Raw genomic sequence first — 23,046 nt, forward strand, 5'->3', positions numbered from 1 at the left:
TGCAGAGCTGCTTTCCASAAGRTCAGCCCCCAGCTTGTACCAGTGTATAGGGTTATTCCTGCCTAGGTGCAAGACTCTGCACTTGCCCTTGTTGAATCTCATCAGGTTCCTCTCTGCTCAACTCTCCTGCCTGTTCAGGTCTCTGAATGGCAGCACAGCCCTCAGGTGTGTCAGCTGCTCCTCCCAGCTTGGTATCATCAGCAAACTTGCTGAGGAGGCACTCTGTCCCCTCATCCAGGTCATTGATGAAGAAGCTGAACAGGGTGGGACCCAGTACTGAGCCCTGGGGGATGCCACTAGCCACAGGCCTCCAACTAGACTCATGCCACTGATGATGACCCTCTGRGCTCTGCCTTTCAGCCAGTTCTCAATYCACCTCACKGKCCACTKGTCTAACGCACACTTCCTGAGCTTTTCTAGGAGGATGTTGTGGGAGACAGTGTCRAAAGCSTTGCTGAAGTCAAGGTACACAATGTCCACTGCTCTCCCCTCACCTACCCAGCCAGTCATTCCATCAGAAGGCTAAATTATTGTTATATCCATGCTTTAAGCCTTGTCCAAATGAGTTCTGCTCTAATAGCTTCCATGTCATAATCCTAACAAGTTATTCTTRGAAGTGTGCAGTAGACACATAGTAACTTGTATCTCTTCTCTTACTTTGCAGTGGGTTATCATTGAACAGGGATGCTATGCATTCTCCATGGTGGTGGTGCCACTCTATGACACACTAGGAACTGAAGCAATTACTTACATTGTGAACAAAGGTAGGATGTTTTCAGTAGCTTTGCAACTGCATGTATGATGGCAGAGCTGACAAAGGACATCTGTAGCCTTCCTCAGAAGAGTCTTCTAGTAACAATTCCTGAAGTGTGGATCTGGTCTAAACTCAAATTGTCATATTGTTCTCCTTAATCAGCTGACTTGTCATTGGTTTTCTGTGACAAACCTGACAAGGCCAAGCTTCTGCTAACCAGTGTGGAAAAGGGGGAAACTCCAGTCCTCAACACCATTGTTATCATGGAGCCTTTTGGCATAGATCTGGTAGAACGTGGCAAAAAGTGTGGGGTGGAACTCTTCAGCATGAGAGAATTTGAGGTAAGTAGACTTAACCTGCTTTGTTGCTTTCATCTCCTTTGCCTGTRGACAAATTTACTGGACAGGTTTCAGGACTTCCTGAAGAGATAGGAAGAATCTTTATAGGTTTTGGTTTTTAGTGAAAAATAGTGTATTGCCTTGTGCACTGAATCTACTCTTTCTCCMAAAAACACTTTGTATATTAATCTTTCCAAGACTAGCTTGTGGGTATTTTAAGGGAATGTGATTTTTTAGGTTTTGGAAGCAGAAACTGCCTTGCCTAGCTGCTTAATATTTAAGAACTTATGTTYGTCATGATCTTGTCTGCAAGGATCTCTTGTTGCAGTTTCATTTCTTCAGAAATGAAACTGCAAACAAATGAAATACACTTTTATTGTGAAATAGTCTGGTTCCAACTTGAATTCTTGTTAAGACTTGGCTCACTGAGACTTTAGCATATCCAGAAAGTCATGCTTGAATTCTGCAGGTGCATCTAACTGGCATAAATTGCTAAATTTCATTGAACTTCTTTATTCAAGTTGTTTTCAAGTTCTTGTGTTAATAGAGCCACCCTCTGGTAAAGAGAAAAAATTGCTAGCATGTCTTTTTAAAAGCCAGTTAACTGCGTCTTAGTTGACCTGTGTCAGCAAGACTGCCAGTTTAAAATGGAACTAGAGAAGTCATACAGAATGTGATTTAAAGTGCTATATTAGACTAGGAAGAGGGTTGGATTAAAGTTGRAAAAAGACTGAGCATACCAAACTTCTGCAGTTTTGGTCAAACTGACTTGCTGCTTCAAGTTTAACTTTTCTGGCACAGGAAGATACTTTCTTCTGGATCTTTCTAGCTACAGAAAAACAAACCCAGAGTGTTTAATGTTTCTAAGTTAAATGCTTAGACATTTTTCAGAAGCACRTTGTAGTCCTGACTTAATTATACTATTGTAACTTCAATACTTGATGTTTGGATGACCACAATAATAGTTCTAAGAGCCCCTTGTCTAAATCTCAAATGAGTCAGGCCAAAAAAGAAAAGCTTAAGTATTTGTTAGTTTCAGTGAGCAGGAAGAATTCTTATTACCTATTTTTAAAGGCTGGGGACTTTCAGTTGCTCCTGAAAAGCACCTCTGAGCTGTTTAGGAGCTTAAACTAGAATAGTCATTCTAATCTAAGTACTTTGTTTTCCGGATTTCTGGCTTGAACTTTTTGTTCATCTATGCTTTATAGGTTATTTGACCTGTCCTCCTGGGCATCTCCCAGATGCCCTAAGCTTTTTTGATAACTGTCTGTATGTGGTATAACTACTTAGAGCTGTGTAGTTGTGAATAAATAGCTGTTATATAGGAAGAGATGCAAGTTCTCCCTTAGGAGATCAACAGAAGTGGGTAGAAGTCTCTGCTATATATTCAGTAAACAGTGGATCTTGGTTAAAACAAGGTATAGAGAAGTACTGAGTGAAACAACAATGCGGATGCTGTTTCAACAGAGTGATGTTGTCATATGGGCAAACTCTTCTGCAATGGCATAATGTCAAAAAGGTGAACTTTTAGGCAAGGGAATGCTAACTTTTCCTGATGTTTACTCCCTACCCCTGCCTRAACTTTGATGTAGCTGAAGATAGCCAAACCAAAGTTAGGCTAGGGCTAATAAATGAATACATAGTTGTCTTTATGTACTTARAATGTGAAGGCAATGATGAAGTGATGAATCTGCCCTCGAAGGGTGCTTCCAAACCTATACTTAACAAAAGGTCCATCTTACAATATTTAGGAACTTATGCTTCTAATACTAAACAGGCATGAAAATAACAAGTTTAGACTTGAAGCCTTTATGCTCATTTAATACTGAGTTTTAAGATTTCAAATCCTTCTCCTTAATGTCCTCTACTGATAAAAGGATATATTTGGTATCTATTCCCCTCTGTCTGAGTATCTGTGGCATCCTTAGTGATCTGGCCTAAATAATGGTAAGGAGGTTTGGAGGAAGAGAATTTTATACTCTTTAGTTCTCGGTGCAAAAGGAGTACAGACCACCAATGACCCTTCACCAGAAGCTTTAGTCATCTTCACAAGCAGTGATGTAAATGTGAGGTGCCTACTAAGATGAGTATTGCTTTGTATTGCTTCAGTGACTCAGTGGCATGTGTCTTCTACATGTTATGACTTGTCATGATGCTGCTTAACCTTGAACTTCTCTTATAAATGACTTGGGGTGGAAAAAATGTATACATGTGTGTGATTAGTTATCACTTCTATGTTTGTAGAACATACTAGTTCATCTGTTCTTTCGCATGTTTTAAAAACTTGCTTTAAAGCCTTYAACACTTCTGTGGTTAAAGTGCCTTAATAGTCTAAATATCAACACTATAATGTTTTATCAACAAATTATCTGGTAAATTTAAAGCAAAASGTAGTACTTTCATGTCTAAACTATTTTTCCTTCCTCCCCCTTTTGTAGGAGCTGGGAAGAGTACACAGGCAAAAACCTATGGTAAGTATGAAACTAGTTCATTTGGTTTAATCTGACTGAACTGGGTAGCATTCTGTAGATCAAACTAGCAAACTTACCTGTCTTCCATAGCTCAGGGTAACACTAGTGTTTTAGCAAGGAAAGAGGTTTTTCCTGGATATCTTAATCGTACTAATATTTTCTTAACTTTTCATAGCCTCCAAAGCCAGAAGATCTAGCAGTCATCTGTTTCACCAGTGGAACAACAGGTACACTTCATTACGCTATGCTGAACTTACTATCCTAGCAGCAGGGAAACGTTTTATGGCAAGGCTCCCTCTGAGTGTTTTTCCCTCCTTCATTTGATCAGTAGAGTTGCAATACCTTGGAAGGGGGGAGGTTACATTTTTGGGCTTAGAAATAGGTACTGAACCTGTATTTCCATTATTAAAGAAAGGAAAGTTTGAAATATGATACAGGATCCTTGTTGTAATCTCTTATAGTAAAAAGAGCAGGATCTATTTCTTGGCTCTTATGCACTATGCAACTTTCTGTRGGACCAAAAGGAAAGACAAGTGCCTGGATGAGAATCAAATTTCAAGTGTGTGACACGATCCAGCACCTGGGGGGAGTGTTGAGAAGAGAGCAATATTGACAGTTTTCTTTAACTCTTTGAAGATCCATCTATCTAAATCTTTTACAGAGGAATTTTGGATAACAGAAGTTTATCCAAGAGATGACTGTTTAAGTATTTGGTCTCCTCAGTAATATGAGGACTTCAACACACCTATACTTTAACTATTTCAAGCTAACTTTTTGCAAATGTATTAGCCAATTCTCTTTAATACACAAAGAGGAGTATTCTTATCTGAGAAGGGACTTGTTGATTGACTGAAATGCTATTTGTTTAGTCTTACCTCTGCTTAATAACTTAAAAGRTCTTAAATCTTACTGTTTCATCCTGATGTGCTTTTTCCTCAGGAAACCCCAAAGGAGCTATGATTACTCATCAAAATATAGTCAGCAATGTTTCAGCTTTTGTGAAAGCTACAGAGGTAAACTACAAGGTTAACACCGTGGATTTGTACCATATATGAAGTTAATATGAAGGGAAGCATTTTAGGAAGATTTCAATGTTTCTACACCTAACTCTGGTCTTAACACAGTAGGATCCAAGTGAATATGAAACTTGACAGCRAGTACTGTCAGTACTAGTTCTGAAGTCAGCATTTGAGGCCCTCTTCTGCTTTGGAGGATATGTGAGCGTAGTAACTCATGTTAAATCTGAGATGGATGTTCATTTTGTTTTTTTGGTTTTTGATGCCTTCACATGCAAGAGTGTGTAAAGCTCAAAAGCTCTAAGTTTGATTAGATTTGACTGCATAATCTTACTAGYTTATTCAAGTTGGAACTCTCCTACTTTTTCTTGAATGCAACTCATTCTGGGTCAGAAAAGATGCAGCTTCATGGGAGTGCAGTGCTGTATTCAGATCAGTGTGGATCTACTGGCTGTATGTGTGGGTTTTTTTGTGGGGGGAGGGGGGGTGCTCTTGTTTGCTTCTACCCAAGCCGGTATTGCTGCAKGACAATCACTCTCTGGTGCAACATGGGAACTTGTAATACAGTACTGCTTGGGCTATGTGGATGTGCCTAAAGCTGGACAGTGAGGTAACAATCAGACCATTCCTCTAATGTTGAACAGTATGGAAAATGGCTAGAATAAAGTAATTCCACTGCTACTGAAGTACACTTTGCTTAGCCAAAAATAGCACCTTGGCTTCAGCTCTAGGTGTTGTGATGCTGCCTGGAGGGGTAACTATGGCAGAGCACTGTTTGCTCCCCCAGTTCCAAGGTGCAGCCTCTAAGTGTGGTAGTCCAGGAATATATAGAGGAAAGCAGGGTCTCATTCTGTCATGTCTAAGATTTGGTTTGATGTTGCAAAAATTCTGATGGGAATATGCATTATATTCTGCCACAAAGTCATAGTGTTTGCCAGCAATGCAAGCTCTGTATCAGAGTATACATAGGCTGGTGTTCTATGTTAAAGGCAGGGAGRTATTATTCATGCAAGTACTTTACAGTATTTCAGGGGTTAATAATACATATGTGAAACAACTCCATGTATCTATACTTAGTAGCCTACTGTAAACTAAAAGACTGTACTAAAGTTCATTTGCAGCCTAGCTATGAAGACAATTCTAAGATCAAACAACMAGATGCACTTAAAAATACAACCATATTTATTTTGCCAAGTACTCTGTGTGGAATCAAATTAAGCAACTGTTCTTGGGGTTAGATTGCATAAGATGCTTTTGCTATAAACCTTACAGAATAACTCTTACAGCAAACCAGACAAATGAACTTTCTGACCTAGGATGATCTAGACAGTAATATTGTACTCCTAAGATGAACTGTTTTAATTTCTCTTTTCACAATGTCTCTAATGGAATTTTGTGGCTTCTCTCAAACTGTTTCTACTCCTAATCATACAAATGATAAGTTGCAATAAGCTGAATGAATATGCTACTCAGCTCTAAAATTAGTTTGTCATGTTTGTTTACAGCAGTGACACATGTAATCTTGATGAAAGAAATGTCTTTGTTACAGACAGAACTGAAGAGCTGAGATATCTGACTATGCATTATTTAACTAACAACACTTAATTCTTGTTAATTCTCTTTTGCTGAATACTCACTTTCAGARAGCATTCATGCCTTCCTCTGAAGACRTTCTGATATCATTCCTGCCCTTGGCCCATATGTTTGAAAGAATTGTTGAGGTAGGCATCAGTTTGTTCTACAGAACTATTGAAACTTATTTTTTCTTGCAGAATGCATGTCTCTTGAATCCCAGTGATACACACTATTCTTTTTTGCCTCTTGCACACATGTTTGAAAGGTTGGTTGAGGTAAGGTTCAGGAAAACAATATCCTTTAAGCAGTGATTAATAGACAACTCTTTCATACTTAYATTTAAGCCTTAACCTTAGAGCTGKAGTTAATTTAAAATTGATTTACTAGAATGTGGGAAAATCCCTCAGCACACTTAAACTACCTAGAAATTCCCCAATAGAACTGGTGCAATATTAAATTTGTCTTGTTATTCTTATACAATATGCTCTGTTGCAGACTAATGTGGCATCCTGCTCACATGCACAAAACAAATTTTAAAATAGTTAAACTTGCCATTGCTTCCAAGAGACTTCAATAAAAAGATTGTTTCAGTGGACTAGGACTTTCTGTCTGTGGTGTAATCCCTCCCTAAAAAAAAAAAGCTTGTAATAGCATTAAATGCTGGACTTTGAGGACTCTTGGATAGTTTGTTTTACCATTTGGCAAAACTTGGGGCTCCATTTTGGAGGATAAGAAACCTCTGGGCTGTCTTAGTAATGGCAGTCTTAATTATGGGCTTGAAGTTCTTTAAGTGAGAAACATTAATGAAATCATGTATGTGGATGTATCCCAGCTGTTGAAGGGGGAAGTCTTCATGCAAGTGTGTAAAGACATGTGGAGCCAGAAGTTGAGTCCTGTGACTTCAGTYAATCCTGAGCTTTCTGCTGAAATGGCTAGGTCAATGTGTGCCTGTGTATTTTTCATTTACATGTGTGCACACATGTACATATCTATTATGAAGACTGGGAGTAGGTGCAACTTGACTGAGGTACACAGTTGCCCTTTCAGCACTGTTTCTCCTGGTAACCTGGGCACCAGTTATGCTTCAGTGTCTGTTTTACTGACTTGTTTTGCATCAGAAGGTACAAGCTCTGTTTTTAGACAACAGCTAAGGTAGCTAAGTAAAAAGTTTTCAGCCTCTAGAAATGAGAAAATATTCTTTGTGGGATGGGTATGAACACAGTCTATAAGAAACTGTTTTTAAAGCCTGTCCCTTGATAGTGTTGCAAAGCTGGTGGTCTCTGATCTCTGCTTCCTGAGGAAGTTAGAGGGTCAAAGAAAATGAGAGGCCGTGTGCATTCCCACCTAGTAAAGATAGTTGCTGTTTGCTCCATTTGGACTCCCTTTTAGCAGATGGTGACAAAGCATGGGTGGAGAGGAAAAGTGAGTCTTTAGCAAGTCTCATGTGTGGAAAGCATAACAATGAACAGCAGGAAATGAAGAGGGGTTATGGGGGAAGAGGAAGAAAAAATGGGTAGAGATAGAGAATTGCAATAAGAGTAGGGATGTTATTGAAGAATAATTAAAATATGAAGAAAATAGAAAATCTGGAGTGTACTATGGATACTGGGGTGGGGGAAGATCCTAGAAAGAATATGAAGCACTGCAGGATTAAGCCTGCCTTCCTTCCTTGGGTGTAAGTCTGAAGTGATGCAGAAATAAGCATTGGCTCTTTTTGCTAGAATCCCCCAAAGAGCATCTTGATCGCTTAACAGCAAATCCTTTGCTTATGTCAATCCTGTTGTAAGACAGGAAGGAAAACTGAAATTCCTGTTGGACCAGCACATAGCATGTGCTGACTTAACACGTGGTGTRTATAGCAGAGAACAAAGTTATGATATTTTAATAAGCTTGTTTAATGGATTTTTAAAATGGAGATCTTATTTTTTGATCTTTGCTACCTCTAGGTCACRGGCATGGCCTTATTTGGCCAGCTGCCTTTCCAGATAAAGGGTTTTGTACAGTATCTCATTATATCAAAGTCCTTGGTCTGTATACAACAGGCATGTCTTGCTACTTGAGCTTTCCTGTCCCATTTTGTATGTAGTCTGCAATTCCTGTAGAACTTGTCCAGAGGCTGTGAGGATTTAAAGTGGACCCTGCACAGTCCACCCTGCTTAAGGCTGCTGTACACAGATATAGCTAGCATAAATTACACCTAGATTTTTCACAGGTATTCTCCTTATTTCTAACAGTGTGTGATTCTGTGTCATGGAGCTCGGATAGGATTCTTTCAAGGGGATATCAGACTGCTTATGGATGACCTAAAAACACTGCAGCCAACTGTGTTTCCTGTAGTACCAAGACTGTTGAACAGAATGTTTGACAAGGTAAGTCTAAAGGTATGAACTAGGCAGGATTTTAAGATCTTTTTGAAGTCTATGCTGACATGGTAGAAGTAGCTGTGCTCTGGGATGTTCAGCTGACATGCTAACAAACTGCTGTCTCCCTTTCTAGACAGGACTGAATACAGGAAGTATTTAGTTGTATTAAAGCACTTCCAGGCAGCAAATACTAGTGTACAGAACTGACAAGGAAACTTGGGTTTTGTCCAGCTTTATTAATGACTTAATGCTTTGCTCTGAGCAAGCTATTTATGTCCAGTCTACAACATGAGCATGATGCTTAGTGTTCACATGCCACATTTTTAGCATCTGACTCATGGAATAGAATTTTCAGACCCAAGTCAGGTGTTTGCCTGTGGTTGCATGGATGTGTACAAATTTCCTACACAAGAACCAGCATATCTAACAGGGAGACCTAGACCAGCCAGTCAGGAGTGAGGGGGGGAAGGTGTGTCAGCAGCCCCATTCTTGGCTGTACTTGCTGTTTGCCTGAGCTGGGCCAACAAAACAAATTTTTTAAAAACTTTTAAGATTTTTAAATTACTCATATGGATGACTGACTAATATTAGGACATGGCCAGAGAAGTTGGAGGATACAACTAATGTTCTTTTGATTGCTAGAGAAATAGCAGACATGTCCTGTGCCACATTAGCCAGGAGTGTCCTGACTGTGAGGCTAGAGGCAAGGCTCAGGCAAGGACTTGCCTGCTGGAAGTGTTTTGAAATGGCAAGTAGTATAGTGCTTGTTCTGTTTGGCCCCAGAACAAAAAGTATGATCCTGATCCATTTGGAGGGGACAAAAATCCTGAGACCTGCCTGCTGATTTGTAGGGCTTAAAACTTACCCACTGTTCTGCTCAGGCATTCTGTATTGGAGCTGTAGAATGGAACTGGTGGGACTGTCTTCTTTCCTCATGTTCTCTTGCTGTTTCTGGTGCCATGGGGCTTTCACAYTTATGGCACAAATTGAACCCTACTCAGCCTTGCAATAACCTGGCATGTGTAGCTCAAAAGTAGGAAATTGAGGTAGGGACCCCAGTAATGCTGAAGAAAGCTACTGGGTCTGTCTTAAAGTCAATATGCCAATCTGGTCTGTCTTCCAGTCTGCTCTGTAGCTTTCTGGGAGTGATGATAAGGAGTCTTTCAGAAGTGACTTGAAAAGCAAGCTTATATGCTAGACAGATCTGTTTGAAATTTCTGAATGGATCTGCATCTCCTTGGAAAACCCTGATTATTTTCTATTTCTTAAATAGTGTGCCTATTTTCATATTGTGGTGGAATGTTCTTTAGAAGATGCTGGTTATGCTGAACTYGAGTTTAAATCAAGCTGGAATAGCAAAACAAGCAGATGTCCATTTCTGCTTTAATGAATAAACAATACACCAAAAGCAATACACAGCTGGATGAGAAGTGAGAACCAGTTAAACTGTTTTTTAGTGGACAGGTTTTGAACTGAGGTTGAGGACAAAATCCAAATCTGCAAGCATTTCCCTCCAGAATTAAGCAGTTTACCAGTAAATATGTAATTTACCTGTGTCTCACTGAGTCTTTATGCATGCTACAGTAAGAAAAAGGAAATGGTAGTCTGAGTCTTCTAATGCAAGATCATTTTTCTTAATAGATTTTTGGACAGGCAAATACATCACTAAAGAGGTGGATATTGGATTTTGCTTCAAGGAGGAAAGAAGCAGAACTCAGAAGCGGTATAATAAGAAATAATAGTTTCTGGGATAAGTTCATCTTCCACAAAATACAGGTATGCATGAAAGTGTCTGTGCTTGCCTACTATGACCTTTTCTTACAGATACTGGAAGAGGGATGGCTTTACTTGTTAATGCTGATTATTCTGGGAACAGACCTCCAAATATACATACTTTTATGGTACAAAAGAGCAGAGTAGCATGTAATTTTAATAGTAAGTGTGAAGCATCACCATATAGATCCTATCTACTTAATTTTTAGGCGTTAGTTAGCAGTAGCTGAATCTGATATGAGTGGTTATAACATGGTGTGCACTTGCATCCCTATGATTAAAGACTGCCTGGCCATTCAGAATAAAGCTCAGTCTTGTTTCCACCTTCATCTTTCAGTCTTCTGTTTTAATAATCTGTTAATTGTAATAGGGAAGATATTCTGAAACAGTCTGGTTCTTCCTTCTTATCCCCTCAAAAGCAAATACTGTCTTTCTAAAAGAAGAAAGCTAAGTGTTGCTTAGTGCCACTTGTTTCCCTATAGCCTCCCAACTGTTGGTAGACTGTAAGTAAGCCTAGTATTAACCTAGTATTCACTGTTACAGCTCTTAACTTTGGTTGTGCAACATACYCATGTGGCTGACTTCATAGTGTTCAGGATGTATGAGAAGTAGATGTAAGATGGGTTTACAGTATGGCTGCTCTAAATACCTACCTGTTGCTCTGGGGCCATGATGTATGCTCTCTAGACTTCTGGCTGAGTCCTTAGTGTAGTGATGACACAGACAGCATTTGCAGGTACTGCATATTTGAGATATGACTTTTTCCAGCTGCTATGAGAGTAAACCCTCCAAGAAAGACAAGTTGCTATAGGATACTCTTAACCTTTAGCAGTTTTGGGTGGCACTTGTAGGTGAGCAGTGGCTGAGAGTGGGAGGGAAGACTCTGGAAACCTCTCTCTAAAATGCTTTTGGTGTCTGCAGTATCTTGTGTCTGTTGTAGGCAAGTCTGGGAGGAAAAGTAAGGCTGATGGTCACAGGAGCAGCACCTGTATCTGCGAGTGTACTGACCTTTCTAAGAACAGCTCTTGGCTGTCAGGTGAGTTTCCTGGCTTTAATCCAAAACATACAGGTTCTAGTAACTAATTCAAGCTTTGTTAGAGGCATTTCTAGTGGTCTAATTACATAACTATTTTTAGCATTCTCTTTGGAGGCTATACAAGCTCATACTTACAAACCAAATTCCTTCAGAGTTCATCTCTTCGTCCCCTGAGACTCTTGTTACTGAAGTAACTAGCTGAACTGTCTTAAGGGAAAGACTTTTTTTTGGGCTGCTGTGAACTTTAATGTTCTTGCATAAACTGCATTTACTCCTACCAAAGAACCTCTTCAGAGTGTATGCTTTTTGAGGTTAAAAATATCAAATCTTTGCACAGGATGGAACAAATGTATTGTAATATTCCTAATCCTTGAGGCTTATTAAAACACTCTTTGCAACTTTAAAATATACAGGGCTGCTATGACTTCAAGTTTTTCACTTCTATGCTGTTGTAGCAGTGAGTTTTGTATACGCATCCTGTATATAATAACAGCAGAGCTGTGATGGGATATAGGATTCCATTCCTGACTATCTTGCACAAACCTGCTGCTGCTAGTAGTTATGTTCTCCTATTCTTAGTTTCTTCCTGTTGAATTCTCCACATTGGTTTCTATTTTAGTCTGTGTAGGTGTAGTGTGTATTATGTGAACTGGAGTGAAATGTTAAGTAAGTATCAGAACTGGAGGTGGAATAATAGCACTTGAAACTTTGTATTTTAATAATATGGTGGTATTCTTTTTTTTTAGAAGATGCTGAGAGTTATGCTAAATTCAAATTTAAACCTGACTAGAAAAAAGTAAAATATTTGATTTTTCTTTTATTTTAACAAATTGAAACCTTTTGCCTTCACTTCCTAGTTCTATGAAGGTTATGGACAGACTGAATGCACAGCTGGATGCTCACTGTCACTACCTGGTGACTGGACAGCAGGTATGGTGTCTAATGGTCTGCATGTCTGTGAAACTTCAGGATGCTGGTCACATATTTAGTGTTCTTATACCTATCATAATGCATAATATAGTGTTTTTACTCAGAAGCTATGAAAAGCTTAGAGATCTTTTGATGTCCCTACCTCTAAATAGCTAGGAGCATTAAACAATCCAAAGTGTTAGTGGATTTTGTCCTTGTAAGTTGAAAAGGGAGGTAGAAGAGAGGAGGTCATAGTACCAAGCTGATGGGATTCTTGGAGAATGGGGATCTGCTGTGTATAAATAAAGCTTTGGAAACCTAAAATGATTAGAGGAAGCCTGGTGTCTGAGCAGTCTAAGTTTTTTCTAGCTGTTATCCCTAGCTCCTTACCTGAAATAATCCCAGTATTTGAAGTTATATTGAGATTTTTGCTACTGAAGTATGTCAAAAGAGGGAGGATCATAACAGCAAAAAGAGCCTGAATACATGGTTCAGAGATTGATAATATTCTAGGGATATCTGAGGATTTATATATTTCAATACTTAATATACAAATACAGTAGCTTTATTTTTTATCAGGAACTGGTATTCCTTCTCTTGGATAATTTAAATGTGTAGATAGTTATTGATATAAGGACCTGGCCAAAAACTTACTGAGGTTTTGTTTGCCTCTTTAATAGGTCATGTTGGAGCACCAATGCCATGCAATATCATAAAGCTTGTTGATGTAGAAGAAATGAATTACTTGGCTGTCAAAGGAGAGGGTGAGGTGAGTGATTTCTAAAGGCTAATACAAGCTGCTTGAACTAAAAAGCCTTCAAGATTTATGAAACAAGTCACTGAATTCAGTAAAACTGGCCAGCAGCCAACAGTCCCTGACTCCTGTCTTGCATGTAGGCAACTCATGGAAGTAAAGCAGACTGCTAATTACAGACTTGATTTAGCCATACATTACTCTGACTAAACTTCTATGTTTGGGGCAGAGGGTGAAAAATTGTATTTGTGTAAACCACTCCAGCAAGACTGGAAAGAATCTTTGTCTTCAGCTCTGTGCAGTTTACCATATCATACACTGTATTTACTTAAATCTACACTTTTCTATCTTCCAGAAATCAGTGTAGCAGAAGGAAAGAAAGCAGTTGAAAGTAGTGAACAGGTCATGGTGTAGCAGGGGGCTAGAATCCTCAATTTGGCAGAGAAGCTAGCTGTGTCCTCTTGCCTGTGTACTTCAGTAAACACTAGCAGACCTCCCTTCCCACCTCTCCAGGTGCTATAGAACAACTGATGCATGAGCTTGCTATCCAGCTTGTGATGTGTAAGCATGCATCATGGGGTAGGGTGAGGTACCTTTAAAATGGCTGAATCTGAGCTAAATGGTGAAACTGCCAAGAATCATAGAATTGCAGGATGGTTGAGGTTGGAAGGAACCWCTGGAGATCATTTAGTCCAACCCCCTGTCAAGCAGGGTYACCTGGAGCATGTTAGACAGGATTGTGTTCAGGTGGGTTTTGAATATCTGCAGAGGAGACTCCCCAGCCTCTCTGGGCAGTCTGTGCCAGTGCTCTGTCACTCTCACAGGGAAGAAATTCCTCCTCATGCAGGTGGAACTGCCTGTGTTTCAGTTTGTGCCTGTTGTCTCTTCCTGTTGCTTGACRTCACTGAAAAGAGTTTGTCACCATCCCCTTGACACCCTGCATTCAGCTACTTACAGACATTGATAAGATCCCCCCTCAGTGTTTGCTAGGCTGAAGAGGCCCAGCTCTCAGCTGTTCCTCAGGGCAGGTGCTCCAGCCCTCTGATATCTTCATAGCTCTACACTGGACTCCCCCCGAGTAGCTTCATGTCTCTCTTGTCCTGGGGAGCCCAGAACTGGACGCAGGACTTGATGAGGCCTCACCAGGACTGAGTAAAGGGGCAGGATCATCTCTCTTGACCTGCTGACAACACTCTTCCTAATGCACCCCAGGATACAAGGGCACATTGGCTCATGGTTGACTTGGCGGACAWCATTTCCAGGTCCTTCTCTGCAGAGCTGCTTTCCAGTAGGTCAGTCCCTTGCCTGTATTGGTGCAGAACCCTGCACTTGCCCTTGTTGAACCTCAGGAGGTTTATCTCTGCCCAGCTCTCCAGCCTGTCCAGGTCTCTCTGAATGGCAGCACAGCCTTCTGGGGTATCAGCTGCTTCTCRGTTTGGTATCATCAGCAAAGCTGCTGAGGAGGCACTCTGTCCTTTCATCTTGGTCACTGATGAATAAATTGAACAAGACTGGCCCCTGGGGGACACAGCTAGTTACAGGCCTCCAGCTAGACTCCACGCCACYGATGACGACCCTCTGAGCTCTGCCTTTCAGCCAGTTCTCAATCCACCTCACTGTCCACTGGTCTAACCCACRCTTTCTGAGCTTGTCTARGAGGATGTTATGGGAGACAGTGTCAAGCCTTGCTGAAGTCCAGGTAGACAACATCCACTGCTCTCCCCTCATCTACCCAGCCAGTCATTCCATCATAGAAGGCTAGCAGATGGGTTAAGCATGATTTCCCCTTGGTGAATCCATGCTGGCTACTCCTGATCACCTTCTTTCCTCCATATGCTTGGAGATGAAGGTAGCCATTTGCTTGTGGCAACTGCCAAAGATGCTTCTGCACAAAATGAACACTTACGTGTTAGTCTGCACTGTGAGAATCCAGCTCTGTATGTAATGCTATATGATCTTTTTAAATATTCTGTCCAAGTATAGCTATAAACCACTTTGTATACAGACTTTGAACAGACTTCTATTTATGGTTGTTTCAAGCCCTGAAAGCAAAGTAATTGTCTTTTGTAGCCTTTGAGAGCCCTTTGGATGATAGATAAAGTACATTAAGCAAGTACCTAACTTGTTACTGCCAGCAATGTACAAAATGTACAATGCTTTTTTTTTGAGGCTGGGGAAGAGGAGGGGATGTCATGACTTGTTTGAGACCAGAGACACCCTTCCCCTCTTATTTCTGTTCTTCCCCTGCCCCCCCCCCCAAAAAAAAAAAATCATTGGGCTTTGAAGTCCCAGAACTATTTTGTACTGAAGAACTTAAGAATGGAGGTGGGAGGCTGGCTGGCTGCARGTGAAGGTCTACATTCCTCCCAGCCTTGCATATGACCCTGTCTTTAGTCTTCATGGGTGTGTGTTGCTATATTTCAAACATACTTTTAAGTTTGGTCTGTTAGAGGAACTGAATATATATCATTATAATCAGAAATAGTTAACTAACTTAAATGAGAACTTTAAGGTTTCCTTACAGTTACTGTGAAAGTTTGCTGAATTAAGAGCTGCTTTGGATTTGAATAACTAATCCTTAAATTATCACATGTCATATCTCAGCCATTCAGTCCTAACTTCACCAAGTCTTTTAATGTATTTCACAGCACTGAAGCCTATAGCTGTAAACTCTCATTATCCTTTGCCTAAAATATATCTGCTTCCTCCTGTCTCTTCAGCTGGATTAAATGCAGTTTTTGGTCCTCCTTTTTGAAAACAGGCTTTCAGTCTCCTCAGTTCTGGTGGCCTTTCTTGTAACTCTTGCCAGTTACAAATGTATCCTTCTTGAACATGGATAAGTGGAATTTCATATGAAGATGAGGTGTTACTGCTGCCATTTATTCTGCTGTCTCTTGGAAAGAGCTGTCTCCTACTGTCATCCTGTGATTGTAGGAGCTCTGGAAAAAGTTAAAACACTGGATCAGTCCTTTGACTGAAATGGCTAGAATTTTCCTTTGCTCTTTCCTTTCCAGATAAGCTCTGTTTTATAGTGGAAACAACTATTAGTTTGTAAAGCATGACTTTGCCTTTATAACTAGCTTGGTACTGTCTCTGCAAGGTCACTAGAATCTCACTAATATTCTGATCTCCCTTGTATTGATTACATCTTTGGGGTCTTACATTCTAACAAACTATTCAGTAYCACATCTGTACTTTATGCCAAAGCACATAGTGAAAATACTTAGGGTGAGTTTCTCAAGAGTTGGCTTTTGAACTTTAAATGTTATTCTTGTCTGGTCTCAGAATTGATAATAGYGTTTAAAGATTAATTAGTTCTTTGCTAACTTTATAACTGCACTATTCTCCTGGACTAATAATTGGCTTAGTAATTTATCAGTCCTTATTGATATTTACCCATTTGGCTGAAGCTTAAAGCTTCACTTTCCCCTCATTCTTACAGGCTTATTCAAGAGTCTTGGTAGCATTGCTTACACCACTGTTTATTGCCTATTATACAAGTATGCTAAACTCTAACTGATACAACTGTTAAATCTTTTGGTGGTTTTTTTTGAGTGATCTTGTGTGGAGCTTTCAGAATTTTCAGGCATCTGGTCCTCAACAGTTGTGTGTTGGATCTCTGCRGTTTGCTTCCATCTTGTTTATCTTGCCTGTCTGTGTCTTGGTCTCTGTCTTGGTCTCCAGCAGGTATTCTGTTCTGTTGGTCCTTAAATAACAGAATAAGAAACCCTCAAAAAAGAAACACCTTGACAACCTTGAATATTATACTGAGAAGAAAATAGATCTCAGACTGCTTCTGGATTCTTCAGGCTCTACTTATCTTCCTGATTGGTTGCTTTACTTTCACATTCTCTTATTTCATTGACATACTTAACTGCTTGTTGGGTCTGAACTGATTCTCTTGCATCTCTTAAACCTCTATACCTTTGACTTTCTGGTTGTTGTTGGTCCTTTTCTTTCTTGTAAGCACATTATTTGTGTTTTTTAATCTCCCTGCATCAAGTTAAATATAGAAAAGTTGGTCTTAAAGTTTTTACTTGATATACAAATCCTGACAACTTTCAACTGAAAGGAATTCTAGMTTATTTTTTCAACTGAAGTTTTGARTGTTCTAAGCCTAAAGAGATTAACTATGTTATTTTACTTTTRGATAACAAACAAGGGATTTTGATCTACAGGTTTTTCATAGCTAGCTTCTCAAAGCCCCTGCTGCTTGCCAAAGTCAAATATTCTGAAACTGTGAGGGGTAGTATTTTTGGATACCAGCAGAATTTTTTCAGATATTAATGGCTTGGCAAATGCAGATTATTAAAATAGCAAGTAGCAACACTGCTACTAGCCTGGGAGAGAACTGCTTCCATTTGTTTTATTGTACTAATGAAAATATTAGGTCTTGACATACAAACAAAGGTTTCTGTATTAATGCATAAACTGCATTTTTTTTTGCTTTTTAGTGATCAAATGAAAGATTGAGATTCCTTGCAAACAGTGAACAYGAACTTCCCTTCATAGTAGCATAAACTAACAAAATGTTGTTCCAGGTGTGCGTGAAAGGGCCAAATGTATTTCATGGTTATTTGAAAGATCCAGAAAAAACAGCAGAAGCTCTAGACAAGGATGGCTGGCTCCATACAGGAGATATTGGAAAGTGGTTACCTGTAAGTTGAGTAACTGAAATCTACTTGTGTAGTTATTAGTGCTAATTAATACCAAATATGTAATTTCACTTGTTAAAGCCTAACTTAATACCAAATATGTAATTTCACTTGTTAAAGCCTAACTTAGAGTAAGGTACAAATCAATTTAGGAGGAAGATATTACTTAAAACTAATACTGTTGCATATGAAACTGTCTTGATCTTTTGCACTATTCATACAAGTTAAATTATGTAATAAAGTAAAATACTAGAGCCAGAGCCCTGTAAAACTAATGCAAGAAGAAAATGGGCACTGGACACATCTGACCCTGTACCTACCTAACCTAAACTAGGGAGAGACTCAGAGTAGGTACTGCTAATGCTCTTTCTACTTGCTGCCCCCCCTCCCCCATATGGATTTAAGTTACTATTTAGCCAGAATTTAAGCAGTAACACTTCTGGTCTGTTAAAGACTCACAAATCTTGCACAATAGTCTCTGAAGTAGAAATATGTAAAAGCAAACTCTTACTCATATGTCTTATTTTTGGTGCATTACATGACTTACCACAGAGTGCTTAGCCTGTATAGACTGGTTACCGTGTGAAGTGCCTCTTCTGAGCAGAAATTATTTCTGTCAACAGAACGGTACACTGAAGATCATTGACCGGAAAAAACACATATTTAAACTAGCCCAGGGAGAGTACATAGCACCAGAGAAAATAGAAAATGTGTATCTGAGAAGTGAACCACTTGCTCAGGTGTTTGTCCATGGAGAGAGCCTGCAGGTAAGCATTTTTCAGATAATTTTAAAAAATGAGCGCAAGAAAACTGCGAAAAGCCTTCCTTTCCTCTTCCCCATCCTGAACTTTCATGGGATTGCAATTTCTTACTGTTACACACTCTGGCTCTGAATCCAGTCTGAATACCACTAGTTACATGTTTCAGGATTTGGTTTCAGACTGAGTGGTGGAGCTAGATTAAYTTAGCCATTTACAGAGTCATTAATGATCAAAACTAACAGCATGTGGGGAAACTCAAATAACAYGATGTTCACTTTCTTATAAGTGTAAATTGAAACAGCTCTTAAGCTTGTGTTTAAGACACTTAAACTTGTTTTGAACTGAACTTCTGTGTTTAAGCAGTAGAAAGCTCCTGATTCTACAGCAGGATAAGAACTGCCTTTGAAGTGACTAGTAAAAAGTGGACAGGAACCCAAGTTTATTTTTAAAAATAAAAACAGCAGAAAACCAGGCTTGACAAAATATTTCTTTTTAGGCCTTCTTAATAGCTATTGTGGTACCTGATCCAGAGGCTTTTCACACTTGGGCCAAGAAAAGGGGATTTGAAGGCTCATACGAAGAGCTATGCAAAAACAAGGTGGGTCATATCTGACTAAATAGTTAAATATTTAAAAAGTTGATGCAGAATAGCTACAATGTATTGTCTTCCTGTATCCACAGGACCTCAAAAACCTCATTCTGGAAGACATGGTGAGGATTGGAAAAGAATCTGGTTTGAAGTCATTTGAACAGGTAAGATGTTTAGAGAATAGTGTTCTGTTCTTGTTAGTGTTTCAAAACAGTATAACAATATAATAAAACTCTTCCATAACTGGTTTTAATTAGCATATGGGAATTTTAAGTGATGGGCTTTTGTTATGATGTCTGAGAATTGTGCCCCCACCCCTGTTTAGCCTTACCTTTTCAAAGGGGTGTAGCTTGGCTASTAACTGTGTATTTTCCAGGTCAAAGACATTGCCATACATGCAGAAATGTTTTCTATTGAAAATGGCCTGCTCACACCAACACTGAAGGCAAAGAGACCAGAACTACGAAAATATTTCAAGTCACAGATAGATGAACTCTATGCTAATGCCAAAATGTAACTGCGAATGGATTGAGGAAAGTGGCACACATCTGATGTCTACTGCTGACCTTCATATCTGTAATTTGACTACAGCAAACATAAGGAAGGAAACTGTGCAATCATTAACTTGTACAAAAATGGGTACTTGCCATAGGAACATTGAAGAAATGGAACACTGCCTTACTGTCAAGTTGTGTTGCATATTGTTTTTATGGTGACCTACAATTTCCAAAAAGAGCCTTAACTATAAATGGTAACTATGTGTAAGTTATTTAAGATTTACTTGGCCAAAAATGGAAGGCTCCTTAACCAAGGAGCTAAGGTTTTCTCTTATTGCCAGCATGTTTGCTGTCTGCAGTGTACCTTGCGGTTGTCAACTCCAAAAGGATTTAGTAGGTTTGAAAAATGCCTCTAAGTATCTTGCATCCTGGGAAGGATTAGTTAATCTGTAAAAACACAGTTGTATAGCTGGTATCACATCTTGCATTAGCCCTAATACTAACTGGGGCAAGGTATCTGAGTGACTCTCCCTTCTGTGCCYCCAGACAGGAGTTTTGAGGCTTACTTTTTTAAGGTAGAAGCTGGAACATCACTCAAAGGAGACTGGTTCAAATGAGACTGGTTCGTATAAGTTCTCCAGAGTAAATCTGCATTTAGTTTTCCTGTACTAGGAATGTGGATGCAGTTAATTAAGCAATGCAGCCTTTACTACATTAACACAGTTCCAGAGATGCCAGCCCTGTAACTGAACGGACCCTAACTCTGGCAAGAAAACTGGAGATCTAAAAATAAAACCATTCAAGAGGATGGGCTATGCTAACAGTCAGGTAAACATGCACCTGTTCTAGCCACTTCTTCCCCTGCAATGAACATACATTTAAAGTAATGCAATTTAAATGTATRYATACATTTAAATTGCATTACTTTAAATGTATCAGATCCTGTATAAGCAGAACAGCTTCTGACATAACCTGAGGTTTTCTATGCTTAATGAGCCACTGAGTATTCTTTACTGAAATAGGTCAGGTAGAATGTTTCTGCCTGATGCTTTGCAGCAATTGGAAGTATTCAAAAAATGCCAACAAAATTGTGTGTTGGTACAGGATAGCTATTTGTTAGGGATAAAAACTTAAATTCCCAGATAAAATACAGAACTATTAGTCTAGCTTTTGTTTGAGAATCAGCAGAAATAAGCCTTATTACAGCATAAATCTAACAGTTGGTTTTGCATTAGCATTCATTGCTGTTTTTTGAAAAAATGGATATATGTAAAATACAAGCACAACAAGGTTTGCACTAAGATTTGTGTGTGATTGTAATGCACTACTCTGCAGCGTAATTTCATACATGTGTGCAATTATGGTACACAAATCCAAGTCAACTGTTAGAGCAGTAGTTTTACATTGGAATTCAAATGTTTGCTTAGTGTTGGCTATTTCTATGTTTTATAAAACCAAAACAATTTTCAAAACCAATGAAGGAAACCAAAATAAATATTTCTGCATTTCAACTTGATGTGTTTCTTTGTCAAGGAAAAATACTGCTGGCTAACAACCTGAGGTGTAATTTGGTAACTCTGACAAGCTGTAAAACTCCATTACTATAAACATACTACTTAATACTGGACACAGGCTGGTTGTTGACACTTCACATTTGAAAGGTAACTTCCTGCTTTGATCTGATATATATAAATTCTTGGCCAGTATCTGTAAGAAAGGGGTATTATCATATGTAGCCTACTTCATCAGTATTCTTTACTGAAGGTTTCTGCTTATGACAACTTAGTTGTCAAACTTGATTGTGTGTGTGTGAATGAAGTCTGCAGTCTTAAACTCTTAAGCTGCTTTTGGGTTCTCCCACCTGCCCAGTCTTCCCTCCCTTGCCTCCCATCCCACAATACTATGTATTTGGCTTTCAGCTTTGGGTATGAAATGAAAAGTTTGCCTGTGCAGTTTATCTGGCCATGGTAGATGAAGCATCAGGATGAAACACCATGATGATGGTTAAAACAGCCTTAATGGTACTGTAAAATAAATGCACCTCTGCTCCTAGCTAGGGTAGACTCCATCCTTTTGAGTAATTTTGTATGTTTCTTTGTTAGTGWTTTGTTACTGAAGGAACCTGAAAAGTTTTAGCTGGTGTTATTCAATGCTGTAATTCAAGATGCATATATGCTACTTGGAAAGACAGCCTGAACTGGAGATGAGTGCCTCCACACATCTCCTTTGAAATGGCTAAATGTTACTTGAGAGCTGGATTTAAGGTATGTTCTTAACACATCCCCTTCCAGGAAAGAAACTTTTCTATGGTGTCTTGGTGATCTTGGCTGGAGAGACTCTGAAGGAGCTATTTATCACTACACAAAGCTGTACTGTCTTATTACTGCTTTGAGCTGAGGTTGGTAATCTTAGGCAACATGTTTCAGCTAACAGCTTAAAGTATAAAGAGAACTCCTGAAGTGTTTTAGTTTACTAGATTAGTTTAAGGTGGAGAGGGAGGCTGAGAGGGATCTTTAGAAGAACAGACTCTATCTGTAGAGGAAGRAGAGATGGGGCATGAAAAGGAAAGTCTCTTCTCCACCTCCTCCATTTGGAAATTGGATCTTGTTCTATTGACAAATGGTTCAACCCTGCTTTATTTTAACTAGTAGGTAATTACATGCTAGAGATCTGCAACTGTATAAGTTCTAAATTTTAATCCCCCTTGTTTTGACACCCCATTATACCAAGTAATATTTCTGCACTATAGTCTGAATTTTTGAACTACTATATTTCTGCCCACAGATGATCATTGAAGTGATCTCACTGATTTTTCTTGATGTGCAGGCAAGCACTGTATAGCTCAGCAGTACTAGTTTGTAGACACAGTTTGGGAAGGTGCCCTGAGTGCTCACTATGTCCCAGGGTGTGTGCCTTAAGCTGCAGATGATGAGTGCGTATGTGCTCCTGCACGTTTATCAGGCCTTCAGAGAAAGCCCTGCACACAGCTGCCTGTCCCAGGAAGCATGYAATGCCTAGTTAACTATTTTTAGAATATGATCCAATCGTTTTGCAACAACTGGACCACATGCTTTTTCCCTGTTTCAGCCCTACGGAGCTGTTGCCTGAACCAACTTAGGAACTGCCACCGAGTGTAGGAGGGAGCAGCGCACCACTGAGAGCTTCCTGAGTGCTCGGCTGGGGCTGCGGGAGAGGAAGAGAGCCCTAGCAGCTGCAGAGCATGTTCCAGCTGCACAGTTACTGCTGCTAACATGCGTTTTGCTGCCTAAATAAGCTTTATTCCACCCTCCATCACACTGTGATGACCTCACGTGATGAGATACAGCAATAAGCTGCTTAAGGAAAAGCTCGCTCGACAAMAGGCGCAGCCGAGTGTACTTCCGCGTCCAGCCGCACAGCGGGCGGCTACCGCGGGGAACCGCCGCCCTCCGCCAGCGCCCCGACGCGAGGCGTAGGAGAGCCCCAACTCGCCCCGCCCTGCGGGGACCGTTACAACCGCCGCCTCGCGCCGCGACCGTTACGACGTCACCAGGCTCCGCCCACCGGCGCAACGGC

General features: G+C 39.8%; 1 protein-coding gene across 3 annotated transcripts in view; it reads left to right on the plus strand.

Annotated features, from left to right (window-relative positions):
- The window catches only part of ACSL1 (acyl-CoA synthetase long chain family member 1), a 43,467-nt gene extending 22,465 nt beyond the window's left edge, over positions 1-21,002 (plus strand). For all 3 annotated transcript variants that reach the window (XM_085311362.1, XM_085311363.1, XM_085311365.1), the window contains 16 exons: positions 665-764; positions 917-1,095; positions 3,531-3,563; positions 3,739-3,790; positions 4,503-4,576; positions 6,223-6,300; positions 8,389-8,523; positions 10,159-10,293; positions 11,231-11,326; positions 12,184-12,256; positions 12,916-13,004; positions 17,531-17,647; positions 18,268-18,411; positions 18,902-19,003; positions 19,087-19,158; positions 19,371-21,002. In XM_085311362.1, coding sequence (XP_085167488.1) covers positions 665-764; positions 917-1,095; positions 3,531-3,563; positions 3,739-3,790; positions 4,503-4,576; positions 6,223-6,300; positions 8,389-8,523; positions 10,159-10,293; positions 11,231-11,326; positions 12,184-12,256; positions 12,916-13,004; positions 17,531-17,647; positions 18,268-18,411; positions 18,902-19,003; positions 19,087-19,158; positions 19,371-19,511 — 1,620 coding nt within the window. In that variant the 3' untranslated portion in view covers positions 19,512-21,002. The remainder of the gene's footprint in view (positions 1-664; positions 765-916; positions 1,096-3,530; positions 3,564-3,738; positions 3,791-4,502; positions 4,577-6,222; positions 6,301-8,388; positions 8,524-10,158; positions 10,294-11,230; positions 11,327-12,183; positions 12,257-12,915; positions 13,005-17,530; positions 17,648-18,267; positions 18,412-18,901; positions 19,004-19,086; positions 19,159-19,370) is intronic.
- Positions 21,003-23,046: the final 2,044 nt, after the last annotated feature.

Source organism: Rhea americana, unplaced genomic scaffold (genome assembly GCF_003343005.1).
Source record: "Rhea americana isolate MKP2758 unplaced genomic scaffold, rheAme1 scaffold_34, whole genome shotgun sequence".
Classification (NCBI taxonomy): domain Eukaryota; kingdom Metazoa; phylum Chordata; class Aves; order Rheiformes; family Rheidae; genus Rhea; species Rhea americana.